Below are 21665 nucleotides of genomic sequence, written 5' to 3' on the forward strand. Positions count from 1 at the left end.
ACAGGGAAGATCTGAGTTTTGTGAGGCCTGAGTCTTCTAAAACATCTTTGTTGGGGGTGGGGAGAGACGGGGAGTTCTCTTTAAGAGAAAGAATATAGAATTCAAATACAAAATGCCCATGGCCACTACAGTGGCACCCAACAGAAGGAGAATGTGATGGAGAGGAAAGCTGCAGTGGAAAAAGACAGTGGTCTTAACTATTGTGGTTAAAATATCATATTGATGAAAATTTTACCAAAGCAGGAGACTCATGATCACACTACTAGGGCCCCTTATGGAGGCTCAGAGGGGACTTTGGAAAGTGTGAGAATCCCTGAAGCTCAGCTTCATTCACTTCATGGTGAATCCACAGATGCAACAAGCTGAAGGTCACTGAGGTAGGTAGCAGGGCTGGGCTTCTTGATCTTTCCAGTAAACAGTGGCAACTATGATCTATGGGCATGGGCTGGTAGGGAAGGCAGTGGAGGAGGAAAGGGAAGGTAGGGAACATGGAAACCAGTGGTCCCTAATGGAAGGCTTTCAGAAGCCCATCAGCTATTTTCTAAAAGCCAGAGAATGCCAGGAATGGGGACAGAGAAGACCAGAAGGAAGTATGTGTGGAGCAAAAGAGTTAAGCCTCAGTGGTGTCAGAGCAGGGGCCTTCCCATAGCTCCCTGGGTGCTGCTGGACAGGCCAGTGTACCTTACTTTGTGTATCCAGTACCATGGGTATAAGATGGCAAAGGAGGAGGATGTGCAGAGGGGTGGAGCTCCATCCCAGGCTACACCTGCCATTGGTTGAGATACCTGTTCTTAATCATGATGCTTCCTTCTTCTGCAGAAAAGTGTTTTGTTTTTTTGTTGTTGTTGTTGTTGTTGTTGTTGTTGTTTAATGTGGTATTGTGCAGCACTGTATAGAAATTAAGTAAAATCCATCAAGTCTCAGGCCTGGGCTCAAAATGGTCAACTCATTGGGAGACAGTAGAAGGATTCTAGGACTTTACAAAGTCAAAGGTTCTTACCAGAGAGCAGGAGGGCCATCACAAGGAGAGTGTGACTCAGTTCCATAGTGCTAGAGTTAAAAAAGAAAAGATAAAATTTGATTAGAAAATGACACTGAAAATCAAAACATGACATGTGGAGTTTGAGATTCACTTAGGCCCATGGATGTGGCAGAGACCATGCTATGTATTCACCAAAGCTATTTCCTTTTCCTCCTGGCTCCACAGATATGCCCTACACCCCAGCCTCCCCTGCAATTAGGTGGGCCATGTGATTGGGGTTCTAGCCAGGGGAATAGTAGGCAGAAAAGACTGGTGTTGCTTCCAGACCTGCCAACAAAGCTTCCTCTCTCTTTGTTCCCTCTCCTGCCTTCTTAGATGCAAAGAATCCAGAGGAAGAATCCAAGGCCCCAGAGGATGGCAAAGCCTCACTATGAAAGGAACTGGTTTAGTGAACAAATTAATGAAACAGCTCTTTCCACCCTAAAGTGATCAATATTGGACTGTAGCATGAGCAAAACATAAACTTTTATTGTGTTAAGCTAATGAAATTTTGGGGATTATTTATTGGAGTAATTAGCATTACTTATCTTGACCAATACAATGGGTTTGATGGGACAAATAAAGAGTATGTTTAGCAATCAACTTGCCTTTGGTTTCCCTGTGATTCTCGAACTTTAATGTGCATAAAAATCATCTAGCAGATCATGTTAAAGTAGTTATTTGGGCCTTGTCCATAGAGATTCTGAATTAGTAGGCAGGGTGAAACCCATGTCTAACGAACTCAGAGGTGATGCTGCTGCTGCTGGTGGTCTAAGAACCCCTCTTTGAGAACATGATGGAGCCAAAGAAAACAATAGGCATTGCTTTATACTCTCATCTCTTTCTTCCTCTCCACCCTCCCTCTTTCTTTACTCACCCATTTACCCCAACTTAGACAAAAAAGGCTGTAGAATGGCTTACAGGGAAGCATAGAATAGGGGAGAATGACCAAAATTAGAAACAGTTGAAAAGCAAAACAAATGCAAGAATAAAAAATGGAGCCTTGTACAAGCCCAATGCTAAATGTTTACCATAGAAATCTGCTCATCCTGCATGGTTCAGGTCATAAGTTTGGCCTATAGCTTTTTACCAAAGTGAAAATGAAAACCTAATTGGTGAATTAATCTACAGATCTAATTAAGATACAACAAACCAATGCCCAGGAGAAGATGCACAACTATTTCTTATCCAATAGAAGAAATGTCTTCCTTAGGGGTGTCTGTCGAGGAGCCATCTCTGATCCATTTGGGCTATGCTAGATACCCTTTCTCTCTGCTCCCATAGCACTCAGCATAGAACTTTGGGCTATAAGTGTCTGTTATGTTTCTTCCCTTCTAGACTATAACCTCTTTTTTTTATTTAAAAATCTTTGAATAGATTATACCTGCACATGGAACTAAATTTAAAAGTTAAAGGTGATAAATAGTGGAAAGCAAGTCTCTCTCCCAATCTGTCCCCTAGCTATCTAGTTTTCCTCCACAGACATAACTGGAGTGACCACTGCTATCTGTTAAGTTTCTTGCCTAGACTTGCAGTTATTTTAAGTAAAGCAGAATGAAAACATAGACCCATATTCTTTTTTCATTTCATTTTTAAACACTAGTGGTAGTATTTTATACACAATTTTGCACACTTGCCACTACCTTAGAGGTTGTTCTGTATCAGCATGTACTGGGTATCTTCATTCTAACAGTTGCATATTCTGTTGTATTCTATTGAGTGATAATAATTTATTTTACCAGCCTCTATCAATAGATGTATTTTGCTGCAATGAAAAACCTTGATCATATGCAAAATCACTGTGGGAGTAAGCTATCTTCCTAGAGGTAGAATGGCTTGACCAAAGGGTCAAAATTAATTGCAATTTTAATCTTTGAAACATTGAAAAATTGTTTTCCCCTAAGATTATATGTTTATGTCCCCTATGAGCATGCTTTTTTTCACATAGCTTTTGCCAACATAACATGTTTTCTAATTTGTCATCTTTACTAATAAGGAAAGTTAAGATGACACCTCATTGTAATTTTCATTTCTATTATTTAAAAAAATTTTTAAAGTTTATTTATTTTTGAGGGAGAGATAGAGTTTGAGCAGGGGAGGGGCATGGAGAGAGGGAGACAAAGAATCTGAAGCAGGCTCCAGGCTCCAAGCTGTGAGAATAGAGCCTTATGTGGGGCTCAAACCCACAAACCGAGAGATCATGACCTGAGTCAAAGTGGGACACTTAACCAACTGAGCCACCCAGGTGGCCCCTCATTGTAACTTTTAAAAATTATTTTTTGGGGTGCCTGGGTGGCTCAGTCAGTTAGGTGTCCAACTTCAGTTCAGGTCATGATCTCACTGTGAGTTCGAGCCCTGCAACAAGCTCTGTGTTGATATCTCAGAGCCTGTAGCCTGCTTCAGACTCTGTCTCCCCTCTCTCTACCCTTCCCCACTCACACTGTCACTCTCTCTCTCTCTCTCAAAATAAATAAACATAATAATTAAAAATTTTTTTAATTATTTTTCACTCTGGTAAAATACACATAACATAAAATTTACCATTTTACCCATTTTTTTTTTTGACAGAGAGCACACACATGCAAATGGGGGAGGGGCAGAGGGAGAGGGAGAGAGAGAATCTTCAGCAGCCTCCATGCCCAGCATGTTGTGGGGCTCAATCTCATGACTGTGAGATCATGACCTGAGCTGAAATCAAGAGTTGGAGGCTTAAGTGACTGAGCCACCCATGCGCCACCCCACCCCCGCTCTTTTTTTGAGAAAAAGAGAGAGCGCATCTTACTCATTTTTAAGTGTACAGTGGTTTTAAGTACAATTACATTATTGTGCAACCATCATCACCATCCATCTCCAGAACTCTTTTCATCTTGCAAAACAGAAACTCATTACTTACTAAACACTAGCTCTCTATTCTCTCCTCCACCCAGGCCCTGGAAACCACCATTCCACCTTCTGTTTTCATGAATTTAACTACTCCAGGTACCTCATATAAGTGGAATCATACAGTATTTGTCTTTTTGTGACTGGCTTATGTCACTTAGCATAATTTAATCAAGGTTCATCCATGTTGATTGTATCAGAAATTCCTTCATTTTTAAGGCTTAATAATATCTCACTGTGTGTATATGCCACATTTTGTTTATCCATTCATCTGTTGATGGATATTTAAGTTGTTTCCACCTTTTGGCTGTTGTGAAAATGCTATGAACATGGATGTACAAATATCTCTTTGCAGCCCTGCTTTCATATCTTTTGGGTGTATAGTCAGAAGTAGAATTACTGGTCATATGGTAATTCTATTTTTAATTTTTGAGGAACTGGCATACTGTTTTCCACAGCAGCTGCATACTTTTACATTCCCATCAATAGTGCACAAGAGTTGCAATTTCTCCACATGTTTGTCAACATCTGTTATTTTCTTTCCCTATGGTATTCATCCTAATGGATGTGAGGTGGTTCTTATTGTAATTTTATTTTTTTTAATTTTTATTAAAATTTTTTTAAGTTTATTTATTTATTTTGAGAGAGACAGAGACAGTAGTGCACGTGGGGGAGAAGCAGAGAGAGAGGGAGAGAGAGAATCCCAAGCAGACTCCACACTGTTGGCATGGAGTCCAATGCAGGGCTCAAACTCATGAGACCATGGGATCATGACCTGAGCCAAAACCAAGAGTTGGACACTTAACTGACTGAGCCACCCAAGCACCCCTCCCACTGTAATTAAAACAAAATTTTTTTACATTTATTTGTTTTTGAGAGACAGAGAGATACAGAGCACAAGTGGGGCAGGGGCAGAGAGAGGAGACACAGAATCCGAAGCAGACTCCAGGCTCTGAGCTATCAGCACAGAGCCTGATGTGGGACTTGAACCCACAAACCGTGAGACCATGACCTGAGCCAAAGTCGGACGCTCAACCAACTGAGCCACCCAGGCGCCCCTCACTGTAATTTTAGAATGAATTTCTTTTATTATGAGTTTGAATATCTTTTCAAATGTATAAGAGATAACATTTCTTGTTCCATGTACTGTCCATACATTTCTTTTACATACTTTTGAATCTTTGGGCTTTTTACAAGTTTTTCTTAATTTGCAGGAGCTCTTTAATATTTAAAAAATTAGTGTGAATTGGTAACTACTTAGAAAATAGAGCTTTATGACACTGAGTTGCAAATATGTTCAGTTGCTGAAGCACACAGTATGTGTTCAGTATGTGAATCTCACACTTGCTCCCAATTAATCTGTCTCTTCCTTCCAATGATTTCAATAGGTTACAGAGCTTGGGCATTATCTGTTGGGCCAGAGCTGACACCACTCAATGGTAGAGCCTAGAGAGTTCTCTGTTTGATTCCTGTGCACTTCCTCATACTAAATCACCACCAGCATCCTATTTGTCATAGAAACTGAGGACTGGGAATCCTTTGAGTCTGAACTACGATCTACTATAGGAATCTCCCATTGTTTGCAATCCAAAAATCAGCATGTTTGACCTAGCCAAAGATTTGTTTTTCCTTGAGGTGATGTGTTGAACAGGGACACAAAATCAAATTATATTTCACTATAAATTTAACAAATCGCCTTTAATGCAAATTATTACATGAATCAGTATGGCCCAAGAAATCTTGGACAGATGGTCCCTGTAATTCATATATTGGGGAGAAACACTGCATATGACAAGGAAATCAATACCATTTTAACTTCTCTATTTGGAAATTCTCTCTTCCCCTGAGCGAAAACTGCCTCTCCTTAACTTCCTCTCATTGATACTGGTGTCACTCTCTGGAGCTATGCAGAGAAACCTTAATACACTTCTGCGAAAGCCCTTTAAGAATTTGGGGGCAGAGATTACATCCCTCCTCAAAATCCTGGCCCAGCAGTGAGTCTTTTTAGTAAACTTTACTAACGTTAATTTGAAGATTACACACTGTCCTGGACAATACTTTGGACATTTTGTTTGTCAGAGACCCTCGTAAAATATGGTGCTAAAATACTTGAGATTGACATGATCCTCTATACCCCATGTGAAGAATTTCTCTCAACTCTAGACATGGCGTATGTGTGAGGATGCAGGCTTGGGTTGGGAAGCCAGTTTCTTCAATGTTTTCAGCTCTGAAGAAGAGCAGAAACGTCACTGTTCCCTCAGGAATAAACTCTCAACCACAACCACAAGTCATTGCTTTCTCCAGAGGGCCTGAGAAGTAGATACTCTTGCTTTTGAAGGGAGCGAGCAAAAAGGGGAATGGGAGAGGAAAGAACCTAATAATTTACGGGGGGATTCTCTGAGAAGAGATTTCTGTCAGTGGTGAGCAGAATAAGGTCTGTAGGTAGGTGAACTGACCAAAAATCTAATAGTAGGTTTTTGCCTCCATGTAGCTGGAGGCCCACTGTAGAAACCAAAGCAGAGCACCTACCCTAGCACCCCACTTTCCCTTACTGTATATGCCTGGCTCATCATAGACCATGAGTGAGAGTCAGCTGAATGACTATTTACACTTTTATTCCTCACAGCCAAGTGTGATTATCTGCCCCCAAGTTACAGATGAAGAAACGGAGCTGCTGAGAGGTTAAGGAACTTGCCCTAGCCACCCGGTAGTAAATGACAGAGTTGAGGTTTAAACCCACACAGTATCATTGTGTTCTTTTTAACACTGATAGAGTTCCTTTAAAAATTCCAACCAGTTTCAGCTGTGCTGTGGGAGCAAGGAGAAAGGATTATGATTCTACCCACTCTTAAGGTAGCAGGGGAGCAGCACATCCCAAAGGCCAAGTGTGAAGGTGGCTCCTGGGATCGGAGTGTACATTACGGGAGAGGCAGGTGCTGTGATGGGGGTGGGAGGAGCCAAAAGGCCCTTCCATCAGAAGAGTTTCTGTCCGAGCTTCTATTCATTCCACAAATATTACTTGAACACCCTTTCTGTGCCAGGCAGAGAACGTTCCTCTCCACTCCAGCCCTGAACAGGTTATCAGCGTTCTAGTGTGGATTTAGCTGCAGGCACAGGTTACTGTGTTTCAGCAAGTCTCACCTAGAAGAACTCTGGGGGAAATTCAGGTATTTGGGCAGAAAGAGGAGGGGATAAAGAAGGTATCTTTGGTGTCTCAGATCTGAAGGAGCATGTGGGATCTATTTCAGGCAAGAGGCTGTATGAAGGGAGGTGGGGTGATGGTGGTTAGCTAGAGGGTGAGACTGGGGAGTGCAGATATGATGTCACAGGAAGTGAGAGAAGAATTCAAGGTACAAGCTGGTGTCAACAAAGAAAACTGTTTCCTGTTTCACAACTTTATCTAGAGTATTAGCCATGATCAGGGTATCAGGAAAAATGCTAAGTTTGCTGGTGTCTAAGGAAAATTGTTTGATCATTGAGACCTTCTCTCATGTAAACATTTATTGAATTTACTCAGTGACAGGCTTGTTCTACAGGTTGTGGGGGATGTAAAGATGTGTGGGTCTTGGTCCCTCACTCAGTACTAAAAAAAATGATAGGGTGTACACATATAACTACAATTTAAGTTCTAGGATCAGTGTGGAAGGTGGCAATGCTTATCTCCTCCTGGCACATACAAGAGTCCTTGCTCTAAGCAAAGCAGGAGATGATGCTGCAGCCTCGATGGAGGGAAGATTAGGTCGGACTCAGTCCAGTACTCTGGGCCTGGTCCTTTGCCTTCTGTCAGTTCATCCTGTGACTGGACAAGCCAAGCTTGCTGTACTGGCATTGTGAGTGAAGTCCAGGAGGATCACAAGCTGCCTGGGGCCTTGGTTTGCCTCTGGTTTGACATGCTGCATGAATTACGTCTCAGAGCACCAGAATCTGAAGGTATAATTTTAGAGCAGCTATTATCACCTTTGAGGTACTGGGAGGAATAGGGTAGGCTTATTTCCTTTTTTATAAAGTTTCTGAACTACAAATTCATAAGATTGCTGGGAATGGAATGTGTCTGAATTTTAACAGGGCCTCTGACGGGGTGTCTTGTGATATGCTTGAGAGCAATATGGAGAAATGTGGGATCAATATTATTAGTACAGTTAATGGCTGCAAAGTTGTGCCCTAATATCATTCATTCATTCAACAAATATTTATTAAACCAGGCGTTGTGCTAGCTGCTTAGAATATAATAATGAACAAAACCAGGAACCTCTTCACATGGTTGGTTATAGTTTAGTGAAGGAGCAAAAGAATCACACAGATAGATGTAAATTTGTTAACAATGACAAGTGCCACATAGGAGAGTTTCACGGTAATTTGAATGCCTATAATAGGACTAGTCTTAACTGAGATTTGAAGAATGATGTGATAGATTAAAGATGGACACATATTCTTTGTTACTCCTCCCATGAAGAGGTGAAGTCTAATCTCTCCTTAAATCTGGGCTGGCCTTAGAGACTTCTCTAATAGAATACAGCAGAAAGGATGTTTCATAAAAAGCCTTGCAGCTTCTGTTTTTCTTGGAAGACTCCATCATGGAAGATGTCCCACTACCCTAAGACCACCATGCCAAAGAGTCCATGCATTGATGTTTGGTTCAACAGTCCCAGCCGAATCCTGCCTTCCAGCCATCTCTGCCAAGCCACAAGACATATGAATAAAATCTTGGATTCTCTAGGGGTGCCTGGGTGGCTCAGTCAGTTAAGCGTCCAACTCTTGATTTTGACTCAGGTCATGATCTCACAGTTCATGAGATTGAGTCCCACATTGGGCTCTTTGCTGACAGTGTGAAACGTGCTTGGGATTCTCTCTCTCACTCTCTCTGCCCTTCCCCTGCTCATGCTTTCTCTCTCCCTCTCAAGATAAATAAATAAACTTAAAAAACTCTTGGAAGCTCTAGATCAGAGGTTAGCAAACATAGCCTGCAGACCTAATCTGGCTACCATCTATTTTTGTAAATAAAGTTTTATTGGAATGCAGCTATACCCATTTGTTTAATTATTGTCTATGGTTGTTTTTTTCATTACAGTGGTAGAGATGAGTAGTGGACTGTCAGGCCTGCAAAGCTGAAAATATTTTCTATCTGGCCTTTTGTAGAAAAAAATGGTGATCCTTGCTCTAGATTAGCACCATCCACTAGAAATTTAATGCAACCACATATGCAATTTGAAAATTTCCAATAGCCATATTAAAAAATTAAAGAAAAAAAAATTTAAAAAAAATAAAAAATTAAAGAGAAATAGGTAAAAATTAATTTTAATGATATGTTTTCTTTAATTCAGTATATCTAAAATATTATAATCTCAACATATAATCAATATAAAATTATTAATGGATATTTTACATTCTTTTTTCTGTACAAAATCTTGTCGGTGTTTTACACTTACAGAACTTAGATGAACTACATTTCAAGTGATCAGTAGCCACATGTGGCTAGTGCTTACTGAATTGGACAGGGAAGTTCTATACTAGCCCATTCACTAACTTAGTACCAACCACCAAGTGACTTCAGTTGATGCCATGAGGAACAGAAAAATCACTCAAAACCCTGCCCAAATTTCTGGCCCACAACATTGTAAGACAGAGTAAAATATTCATTGTTTTAAGCTGCTGAGTTTAGGGGCAGTTTTTTAGGTAAACATAACAGATTGAAAAGTGCCAGATAGGTGAAGGGGGTAGCTTGGAAGGATTCTAGGCAAAAGGAACAGCAGGTGCAAAGGCACCACGGCAAGAAGGACATGAGGGAAGGTTGATGTGGCTTAAATGACTAGAGGGGTGGAAGACAAGCCTGGAGAGGTCAGTGGAGGCCAGACCATGCTTATTTTAAGGGTCAGCAAAGGATTTTGGTGTTTATTCTGAGTGCAATGTGAATCACTGAAGAAATTAAAGTGGAAGAGTGACATAATCAGGTTTGTAGTTTGAAAAGATGACTTTGGCTACTGTGTAGCAAGTGGATAGTAGGGAAGTCAGAACAGATGCCAGAAGACCAATCCGTTGACTATTGCAGTCATTTAAATGAAGAAGATGGTTGTTTGGTCTAGGGTGGTAGTAGCAGAAGTAGCAGTGGATAGGTTCAAGTGATATTTAGGATTATAATTGACAGGATGTGGTGATGGATTAAGTATGGGAGATGAGAATAAGGTATTAATCGATTGGTTTATTTATTCATTCATTCAACTGAGTGTCAGGAATCACTCTTATTTAGTAAACTAATACAGTGGATGCTACAGAGTTTTTTTACTTTTTCACTTGCACAAATAATGGGAAGTTCATTTCTTTAAGTAGAGTAGGATAGCTTAATGCAGTCTGGTATGTCAGATGAGTTTATATTTGATGTGATAGAAAATTGAGAGTTTGGGATTGATGGTCTGGAAGCAGAAAAATTATGTAATGAAAGTTTAAAGGAAATGAGCCTGGCAGTGGTCTGAGGAAGGGGTGAGGGCTGGTATCAAGAAAGCCAATATTAAACTCTCAAAGACCTCAGATGAAGAGGCTGAACCAGCATACGGACAAGAAAGAGAAGAGCATGAGCGACACCTTGATGAAAACGTGAACACTTCCTGGTGTCTGGTGGGCATAGATGATTGGCTATAGATGTGTGTCACCCATCTTGAGCTTTGTTAAGTTCCCATGCCAAACATGTCTCTTTCTAGCTCACACTGGATCATATGTCTGACTTGGTCTCCAATCTCTTCTTGGAGCAAATCCTCCTGGACTCCCATTTGTGGAAATTTTTCATACCTAACACTGCCTTAATTTGATTAGGTGTCCTTTCCCATACTCATTTGGGAGCACAATGTTTCCACACAGATATGAGGGCAACAGCATCAAAGATGAATAGGTACAAAGAAAAAATATCTATGTAGATTCATATGGGGGAGAAGGCTGCTTTTATTCATTCCCTGATATTGTAGGTAACTAAAGTATTAAAATTAAGAGTCCATTCCCCTCACTCCCGGAAGAAGGAACATACATAGCATGGTTAGCTTTCCAGTCTCCTTATAGCAAGTTTGTGTACAAGACAGATGCCCCAAAATCAGATATTTTTGAGTCAAGGAGCATCTCTTTTCCAAATTATTAATGGTTTTGGAAACCATTTTTTCCTTTTTTGCCAAAAGGTGCCTGTGGGTAAGCATCATGCAAAGTTTTACAGGTGAGTCTGTACACATCTGGTCAAGGGCTCTGCCTACCACAAATAAGAACCCAGAACTCACTAAAAGGCATTTATGCCAATCATGGCCCCTTAAGAGGGCCCCTTCCTGTTGTCTCAGAACCAGAACCATGGTCAAAGAGAGAAAGCCAATGTATCAAGGGCACAATTTGAGGGACGTCCCCTCTCCCCATTCTGTGTACCAGCCCTACCCTGGTGCTTGGAATTCCCAAATTACTCATTCCTTGGGTTTAGGCATTTTTGAAAGCCCCTATTAAAATGCAAATGCTAGCTAGAAGGGAGAAATGTTTTGTTTTTAGCCATTAAGAGTTAAGTTCAAGTTAATGCAGCTAAATAGGAAATGGAACTCAGAAAGAAATCATACTCCTAAAAAGAGGGAGAATAGTGCATGGGAACTTTCCTACCCTGATGGGGAGATGGAAAGTGCCGAAGACATATTTTTCTTCTACATGTATTCAAAATGGTGTGTATTTCCCAACCTCAGCCTGAGTATACTCTGATGTTTGGTTTAGAAACTAGTCTCTATATTAGGTTAGAGATGAGGATAAAGGTTCAATAAACGATTGTGCACCTAGCCTATGGCCCTATCCTTCTGTACTGCCCCCCTAAACCACTCTTATTTGCCTGACCATGAAAGGTGAATTGTCAACCCTTGCCTGGACACTGGATAACCACTCAGGAACCTTCCTATTCCTTGCTTGTTTCAGACATGTTAGGTTCTTACTCTATTTCTTCACAGCTTCAGTCTCCTGGGAGAGGGACCCCCCAAACTTATTTATCACCTTTTTGAAACATGGTATTTGAACCTTGATTTTCTCCTGAAGAATCTGGCTTAGCTCACTTTTTTACCTTTTATGCTCTTTCTTCTCCCACCTTAGCTTCAACTCCATAAAATCCAATTCTCATTACCACCAGGAAGAGATGTCTGATATCCAGGGCCATTAGAGCAACCAAAGTATCAAGCTCAAAGACAGTCATTAAACAGTGGGTACAATCACAAAAAGCCATTTCCTTCTCTTCAAAGCAGTGTTGCTATACAGTCATTTTAGTGTGACTATTAATACTATTTTCCCACTAAGCTAAAAGCTTCAAGAGTACAAGGACCATGACTTTTATGCTCTCTGTTAAAACCCAGGACACAGTTAATCACTCAGATACATTTAGAACATGCTAATGAACAGAGATTTATAAAAAGCTTCCATTATACACAGGATAGCTCATGTAAATAGTATCAATGGTACCTGCAACAGCAAACAGATGAAATAATATAGAACTGTGAGCTTGTGCACATAATTAGACTCATTTAAGTCCACAGCCTTTGTCCCAAGATTGAGGTTGCATGTCAGAGGAATAGATCATCTCCCTAGTTATTACAATTTGAGAGGAGTGGGAAGTTCCCTTGGCCAAAAATTATTTTCACCTGTCTCTCCTTAAATAACTATTAGTGGAGGCACTATTTTAAGCCTATTTGCAAATGCAAATATGTTCATGGTATACAGAACACGAGAAACCACTGCATGGGCTCTTTTTGGACCTAAGACTTTCTTTTCAAATGAGCTATTGGTCTCTGGTGCCAAGAGGAGCCAATATTGTGGGGGGCATTTAGATGGGAAGAAGAAATGGAGACAAAGAGACGGGAAGAGAAAAGCCAAATAAGAAAGCAGAGACCACTGCAGAAGCTATGGGTTTTGCCCCAGTTCTCTGAACTTCTCACTGGCACAAGGGGCTCAGGCAGGGCCAGCATCCTTGGATACCTTCTCCTGCAGTGGAGATCCTTGGAGCCCCCAGCACCCTGAGGCCAAGGGCAGCTGTTGGTTGTTTGGTAACTGGTGCCTTCTGTTTTCCTGCCTGTCCTGTCTCTTAGCTCACGAAAGCAGACAAAGGATCTGGATGGAAGAGACACATTTCTATAATGTCCTACCTCCAATGTAGCCAGTCTCAGAATCAAGCCTGATGGTCAAAAGTTTTATGCACGTATTACACAACCCTTCTTACCCACTCCCTTGCCAGCCATCAGCCCAACCTCTGAACATCTGCCCCAGATGTAGCTTTATCAGACACCAAGCTCCCAAAGCATACAAGCTTCATAAGAACATACCTGTCACAAATGCCCATCCACTGCAGCTCCCAGAGACCAGATGTATAAGCTCAGTGACATTCCCGAGGAACACAGAAACAAGGTGTTAAGAATAAACGATAAGGAGCCTTTGTGAGCTCCCCATAACTTCCTAACACTCTTTGTAGAGAAAGAAATAATGTCAGGGCTGAGACTAGAACTCAAATGCAGAAAGGGGAACTGACAAGAAAGAAATAGCACCACAGACAGGCGCTGGTTCCAGATAACTTCTGATGGCAGGTGGGCATTTCCACCGATGAAAATGACTACAAATGCACTGGCGGAGAGTGAGTGAATGTAAAGCCCTGAGGAAACTCCCCAAAGACAGCCCAGCCACAAACATGACAAAGACTAACAGAGATCCAGGAGTGTAGCCTTTGAGTCCCATAGGTGAAGGTTCAGCTCAGTTTAACAAGTGTTTTATGCAGCAGCCATGTACCAGGTACTGTTTCCGGCTTGGCAGGGCTGCAGGAGGCAGTCTGCAACCACAGAGCCCAGAGACTGGGTATGTTTCTTCTCACCCCACCCCCCTACAAACCATTCATTTGAGTATATCTCCATGGATCCTGCTAGAAGCCAATTAACATACACAGCTTGTTTTTAAATTATCCTCATCTAATCCTAATTATCCTAATGTAGAAAATTTGGCCCCTATTCCTGGAAGTGGGTGGTACTCGAGTCTGGGGACAGGTCACCAGCAGAAGAGTGATAGGTGTGTGAATGCCAAGTGGATTTTTCCAAACCTAGTGCTTCGAGAGGGACAGGCTTCATACATATAATCCTGATCCAAATGTATGGCTTCTTTTCCTGATCCAATCAGGCCCTGAAAAGCCCTCTGCTCAGTGGGGAGGGGGCCGGGCAGGCGTTTATGTGCCTCTGAGCCTGCAGCATTTGCATTCGGGAGAGAAACAGCTCCCTGTGAACCTGCCTCCTCTGATCTCTTGGTGGCTAGCTGGGCCCTGCAGGACTAGAGAAATTAAAAGTAGCAAAGGGAGAGCTGTTTGTTGTCTGGGTTGAGAAGAGCACCCAAGCAAGGACATGTGGTGCAGGGGAAGTAGCATAGCACAAGTTTGGAACTGGTAGTCCAAGGTCAAACCCTGGCTTGACCACCGAGCCCTGGACAAGTTATTGAACATCTCCCCATTTTAGTCTTCTCATCCAGGAAATGTGACCAGCATCCTTGATGCACTGTTCTGAAAAACAAATGGGATCTTGCATGTACATCACCTGGCACAGAGCATGGTATGCAGCTATTTAGTCTTCGTTATTACTTTTCTGTCTTCCTGACAGACTTTACAGTTCTGACTTTGACCTTTGCGCAAAGTTGATCCTTAATCACTGGAAAGGTGATGATCATTCTTCCCAAAACAGGTCTGTAAACTCCTCACCTTCCATCCAGGGTCTCTCAAACCCAGAGGACTCTTATGTGGGTCCTGGGCCCTGACTCATAGGGTCTTCACTTCCTCTCAGCGATTCTCTGTGCATACCTTGGAAACTTCATCCTTTACTCGGATAGGCACCACCTGGGGTTTTCCTCTGGATTTTACAATCATATATTTTTTTTTATTTGAAAGGGTCCATTTAGTTTCCTTATTGTAACACATGAAATTACCCATGTATCAGAGCACAGGAGAATTAATTTACATACCACTCCGTTTTCAAGTTTCCTTCTCTTCCTTATACTCAGCAGTCAAAATATCAGATAGGCTAAATTGGGAAGTCTTGCTATCAAAATATTTAGAATAGTATTTCCCAAACTTCAGTCATTCTAGCTACTAGTACCACTTCATATCCATGTAAAAATCTGTATTATTTTTTATGCATTCATTTTAATCTTGACTTATTTTAAAAGGAATCTTTATATAAATACTAAAAATTTTAAAGAGCAGTATTATTTACCAAAAATAAAGGGTGAGTTCAAACTCTGTGTTTGTTCAAACCTGTTGTTCAAACTCTGGCCCACTAGTTAATACCTGTGTGTTCTTGAGGAAGTCACTTAATTTCTGAGCCTTAGTTTCCTCACAGAGGTAATATTAAATGTCTCATAAGCTTGTTGTGAGGATTAAATAGGAAGACATGTATATGGTGCCTCACACAGATCCTGGCATACGGTAGGTTATTTAAAAAAAAAGTTTTATTTTTTTCTCTTTTCCATATCCCTTCTCTCATCTCCTTATTTCATGTCCTGATTAGAGTAGTATCCAATGCACTGTAACAGAAGTAATGGAAGATAAGTAGTGAGGCAGGCAGCAGAAATAAAGGACAATTTGGTGTCACGGAATTCTCTAATTCTATGAACTAATTAGCATTGCAAGGTTGTTTCAGGGACATCAAAAGTCATTTTAGTCTCTCACTGAAGCAAGGACTCCCCTCGGTGTTATCTGCAATAGATGGATGTCCAGTCTTTGCTTTCTTACTTATGTTGGAAAACTCACTACCTGATATGACAGTTATGAGAGAAAGGTCTTCTTTATAATAATCCCAAATCTCCCACCACTCACTCCCCAGTCCCATAAGTGTCCCTGTCCTGTTTTCTAAAACTTCCAGGATATGTATTTTTACCCCTTCACATGGAACCCTCCAAATAATTGAAAACAGATATATCATAAGTTTCCTCAGTAGTCTTTTCTCTCAGCTACATATTATCAGTGTCCTCAACTGTTCCTCATATAATGTGGTCTCTAGAACCCTAACCAGCTTGGTGGTTCTCCCACTGGCACCTGTCTCCCTGAATGTGTCAACATACCTCTTTGCAGAAAGGGCTTACAGAATGAAATGGATAGTGACAAGATCACTTTCACTAATGAGTCAGAGATCAAATTAGCCTGTACACAGTTGTACTGGAGTGGCTGACCATGATTTTTTTTCAAATGTCATGTCATATCACCACCTCTTGGCCCCATCTTATTTGTACGTCAGTGTTCAGCCAATCAAAATTACTCTGAATCCTCTTTATGTCTTTCATTGTACTAGTCATCCCTCCAATCCTGTGCCACTCAAAAATCTGATAAGGAGGCCTACCCAAGAGTCATCAGAGCCAAGCATGCATGGGGTTCAGCAGTGATGGTGGTCAACAGTATCAAATGCTGAGATGAGGTTAAACAAAATGAAGAAAATCAGTTCCTTGTTTTAGTGAAGAGGAAGTTACCAGTAACCTCAGAAAGTTGCTTTCTGTGTGGGGCTGCTTCCTCCATGCCTCACTCCCAGATGTTCTCATGTCTGAGGAGGCCAAGGCTACAAGAAAAAGCAGCAGGAGGGGAGTGGCTATAGATGGTAGCTGGTTTGGGGGAAGAGATATTCCCCTGGGACCACATGGTTAGGATTTACTCTGAGGGTGGAGGGGCAAAGCTAGAAACTTGTGGGCATTTGGAAAGATCCAAACACTTAGCTGAATTTTCCAATTCCAGCTATAGATTTGTTTGCTATACATAAATGGCTTCTCATGGCCACCAGTCAAGAAGCACTCTAAAAATATTCTAGGTGGTGGTGGTTCTAATATAGGACAAAATAATTTCCACAAATAATTATAGAGGCATTACTTATCGAAATGTTAATTAGCATTTGTTTTCTGAGATTTCTTGACACATAGATTTTTGCAGGGGAGAAAGCAGAAGTGACTTAAAGTCAAAGGCACTTTTGGACTTTTGTGAAAGCTCATGGAAGAGATAATATAGATGTCCTAAAAGTGAAGAGAAAAGAGAGTGCTTTTGAGATGCAAGAGGAAGGAAGGGCAGAGTTGTTTGGGTCCTGTGAGCGGAGGGATCAAACAAAGCACTCCCTCTCAGTGCTCCCAAGGGGATAACAGCTTTGGGAGTGATGGCTCATGCCTACAGAGGCAGTGCACTTGGTTCATGGGCCTCAGGAGATAACCTCATTTCCCACTGTGGCATAGGGGTGGAGAGCTGCCAGACTTCACGGACCACCGTGGTTTAGACAGTGAAGTTGCCAATAGCAACCAAAACGGTCTTGGGATTTGAGGCCCTTCCTCCTTCTAGGCACTAGGTAAGCTTCCTGAATTACGACTGGGCTGTAAGAAGGAAAGGGCATCCCTGTATGATCAAGATGGAATCCCCTATCCAACTGGTAGAATAGGTTTCACAGGTGAGATTAGGTTGAATTAAAGGAAACATGGGAAGTGACCATCTCTTACATACTTGGATTCATGGACAGAAATTCATACCCTATTCATAGTTCCTAAGTTATTTTTAATTTAGAAGTGATGCAGCACAGGGTGGTCCTGTTCTTATTCCCAGCCCTGCTGCACAACCTCTCAGAGTGCAGGAAGCCACAACCACTGTCGCCAGAACCTGACTTTTCCCTTTTAATGAAACTCTTCTGGGTCCACAAACAGGGTTCTCTGATACTGCTTGAGAAAGAACATAAAACATTTGCTATGAATTTTTTATTTTACTGCTGTTATAAAATTGTATTTCAAAAACCCTTCATCCTTAAAACATAAACACACTAACTGCTGAGAGGATGAAAAGAGAAGCCACAGACTGTAAGAAAATATTTGCAAAACACATGACTGATAAAGGACTGATATCCAAAATGTACAAAGAACCCTTAAAACTCAAGAAAACAAACAATTCAGTCTAAAAATGGGCAAAAGATCTGATCATACACCATACCAAAGAATATACACAGATGGTACAGATATACATATTAAAAGATGCTCAGTATCATATGTCATTAGGGAATTGCTAATCAAAACCATAATGAGCTACTACTAAATACCTATTAGAATGGCTAAAAAAAACCCAAAAAACAAAAAAACAAAACTCCTGACAATACCAAATGCTGACAGGGATGTGGAACAATGGCAACTCTCATTCATTGCTGGTGGGAATGGAAAATGATGTAGGGACTCTGGAACTCATTGTGGCAGGTTCTTATAGCACTTAACATAAGCCTACCAGGTGAACCATCAATAATGCTCCTAGGTATTTACCCAAATGAGTTTAAAACTTATGTCCACACAAAAACCTGTGCATACATATTTATACCACCTTTATTCATAATTGCCCCGAAGTAGAAGCAACTGAGATGGCCTTCAATAAGTGAATAGATAGACAAACTGTGGTATGTCTATACAATGGAATATTATTCAGTAATAAATAAAAATGAGCTATCAACCCATGAAAAGACATGGACAAACTTTAAATGCATGTTGCTTAATGAAAGAAGCCAACCTCAAAAGGCTACATACTGTATGTTTCCAACTAGATAACATTCTGCAAAACGCAAAATCATTGAGACAGTAAAAAGATCAGTGGTTGCCAGAGGATGTGAAGAGGGATGAATAGAGGAGCACAAGGGATTTTTAGGGCAGTGAAACTTTCTGCATGATACTGTACTTAATGGTGTATATATGTTATAAATTTGTCAAAACCCACAGAACTGTAGAACCTAAAGAGGGGACTTTAATGTAAAGTGTGAATTTTAATTAACAATATTGATTCATTAACAAATATACCACACCAATGCAAGATCATAATAACAGAGGAAACTATGTGCAGGGGAGAGGGTATATGGGAATTCTCTGTATGGTCTGCTCAATTTTTCTATAAATTTAAAACTGTCACAAAAATAAAGTCTAGGGGCACCTGGGTGGCTCAGTCAGTTAAGCGGCCGACTTCGGCTCAGGTCATAATCTCTCGGTCCGTGAGTTCAAGCCCTGCGTCGGGCTCTGTGCTGACAGCTCAGAGCCTGGAGCCTGTTTCAGATTCTGTGTCTCCCTCTCTCTGACCCTCCCCCATTCATGCTCAGCCTCTCTCTGTCTCAAAAATAAACGTTAAAAAAATAAAATAAAAAAAAATAAAAAAAGTCTATTAATTAAAAACATACACACACACATACACACACACTACGTAAGCACTGATTCCTGGTAAAGCAACTAAGTTAATAACATGACATTTTAGAGGGCTTCTACCCCGTGGGTAAAAAAATTAGCATCAATTTCACAGTCCAGAGGTTCGCTTCTCCATGTTGCACACTTGTAATCAAATGCCATACATAAGACATTGCTGCGAAACATCTCTAGTTTTGTATTTCTGCCCTCTATTTTGACATTTTTTGCATCTTTCTGGTGCAGAATCATAAATTTTCATGTCAGTTCCTTGCGTACATTAAAAAAGTCCCATTGTTTTCTAAGGGCCAGACCAATAAAAAAATAGCTTTCAGTTCCATGTTTCTGGAGGAACATTCTTAGAAATGTAGTAAGCTTCTTTTTTTCTTTGAGGCGGAGATTCAATGTTGACCTACGCTTAAAAGCAATTTTATATAGTTAAGCATTGGAGGTTGAGTCTTTTTCTTTCAGCCAAACTTTTACAGCCTCCATATTTACATCCTATAAAAGGGTCACCAAGGTTGGGGGAGATCCTCACTCTTACAACCTCTAGCGCAGTCTCCTCTCTAGTCCTGAGTTGGTTTGTTTGGTCTCCTTGGCTGCCCTGGGGTATCTTATTTTATTCACTTTCTCGTGATGCAAATTCACACCCATCATTCATGCATGTTAAGAAAGAGGGAAAGTGTATTGTTTCTTAATTTATATTCGATCAACTTCTGAACACAGAAACTAGGACTCAGTGACACACTTTTGCCTAGATGTCCTCTAAGGAGAAGTCAGAAAGGCAAAGGACACTAACAGTTATTTACAAGATCCTACTTAAGATCCTTGTCTGCATTTTCTCTCAAAACCAAATGGTGGCTTAATAAAACATACCTAAACTTCAGCAACAAAATTTATGTGGGTTGAAAATTACATTTGCATGTTGTAAAAGGTAGGGTAAGGAAAAATTGTCAAAAGGCTAAGTATCAGGATGTGCACATTTTAGAAAAACAAGTAATGTTGTGCCTGGGATGACTGTGGCATTTACATGATCTGTTACTTCAGCTCTATGGGCAAGTGAAGATTAAGAATGTGGCTCTGTGTAGTTCAGGCTAAGGACAGCAACCCCAGCTAGTACGGAGCCAGCCATCCCAAACCCAGGGTCTGAGAGTGGTCAGTGGTCTGGTGGAGACATGGCGGAGTGGGGTGGAGGTGTGCTGTGGCACAGTCAGAATTGGGAGTTTCTGGGAAGTGTGATATCTACAGTGTGGTGAGTGGAGATACTTCATTGTTTGCCCCTGTGAAATAAGGCCCTGGGGGACACTGGGGGACAGGCCCTAAGGAGCAAGGGGAACTGGGGCCACAGATCAGGAAATAAGGCCAAGCCAGAGAAGGACTACAGCCTGGGGAACTGAGGAACTCACCGTTTGCCCCCTTGGACACTAGAGATCAGGATTATAGCAGCAAGACCACATCTGGAGCCCCCCTCCCACCAGCTATGTGTACAGACACTTCATAAAAGGGATTGGGCAGAGCTTCAGGAGTGGTTCCAGGATGCCCATGGAAACTAGTAATACTATAGACTCTAGTGACACACAAAAGCACATATTTTTATTCTTTACCTTTGTTTCCACCCATCTTTGTATCTTAACATTATTTCCCACTTTCTAATAATACTTCAAAATCCACTGATGTAATTGCACCATTTGCAATTTCTACTTTTTAATTTGCCTTCATTCATTCAACAAATGCTTATCCAGCCCTAACTAAGTATGGGACTTGGGCTGGTCCTGGGATACAAGGAAAAGCAGAGGGTCCCTGCTCTGCAAGAGCCTGAAGGTGAGTGCAGGAGACCTATACCAAACTGGTAATATCAAGGGGCCTGCCAACAAGTGATTTTCAACAAAAAACAGCTTCAGTTACTAATGATTAAATAACATCTGAAGAGCATGTGGTAGATATTAACTAGGTTGTATAGGTCACAATTAAGAAAAATTTCCCCAGGCCCTCTGACTCAGGAATAGACTTCTCTAAGAAATATTGGTTCTCCTTCGGTTCATATTTTAAATGGTCACTGTGTCTGCATGACTGTCAGTCACAGATGGCACACCAGAGAACTCACTCTGAGAGAAGGGTAGATGAAAGTGATACTTAACTTCTAATTTAATAATTCTATATTCTAGCTATTTAGTAATGTTTACAATACAAGAATCTCAGGACTTAGAGAATCTCAGGACTTCTGAGAGTTTATACAAAAGATGGCCTGTGGGGCGCCTGGGTGGCGCAGTCGGTTAAGCGTCCGACTTCAGCCAGGTCACGATCTCGCGGTCCGTGAGTTCGAGCCCCGCGTCGGGCTCTGGGCTGATGGCTCAGAGCCTGGAGCCTGTTTCCGATTCTGTGTCTCCCTCTCTCTCTGCCCCTCCCCCGTTCATGCTCTGTCTCTCTCTGTCCCAAAAATAAATAAACGTTGAAAAAAAAAATTAAAAAAAAAAAAGATGGCCTGTTAGTTAACAAATAACAAAACCACGTAAAATCTTTCCAAGATGAATGAAATACATACAGCAGCAAGTTTAAAAATTGATGCCAATAAACTACCAACATCAGTGAT

General features: G+C 41.1%; 1 protein-coding gene across 4 annotated transcripts in view; it reads right to left on the minus strand.

The window, feature by feature from the left end:
* The window catches only part of CD86 (CD86 molecule), a 68358-nt gene that overhangs the window by 29865 nt on the left and 16828 nt on the right, over nt 1–21665 (minus strand). For 2 of the 4 annotated variants that reach the window (XM_030329331.1, XM_030329330.1), the window contains exons 1-2: nt 13210–13316; nt 1001–1050 (exon numbers count right to left, since the gene is read on the minus strand). In XM_030329331.1, coding sequence (XP_030185191.1) covers nt 1001–1050; nt 13210–13226 — 67 coding nt within the window. In that variant the 5' untranslated portion in view covers nt 13227–13316. Of the gene's footprint in view, nt 1–1000; nt 1051–13209; nt 13466–21665 lie in introns of those variants that run through there. The other 2 variants (XM_030329327.1, XM_030329329.2) reach the window with 2 other exon arrangements.

The sequence above is a fragment of the Lynx canadensis genome, chromosome C2 (genome assembly GCF_007474595.2).
Source record: "Lynx canadensis isolate LIC74 chromosome C2, mLynCan4.pri.v2, whole genome shotgun sequence".
In the NCBI taxonomy this organism is placed as follows: domain Eukaryota; kingdom Metazoa; phylum Chordata; class Mammalia; order Carnivora; family Felidae; genus Lynx; species Lynx canadensis.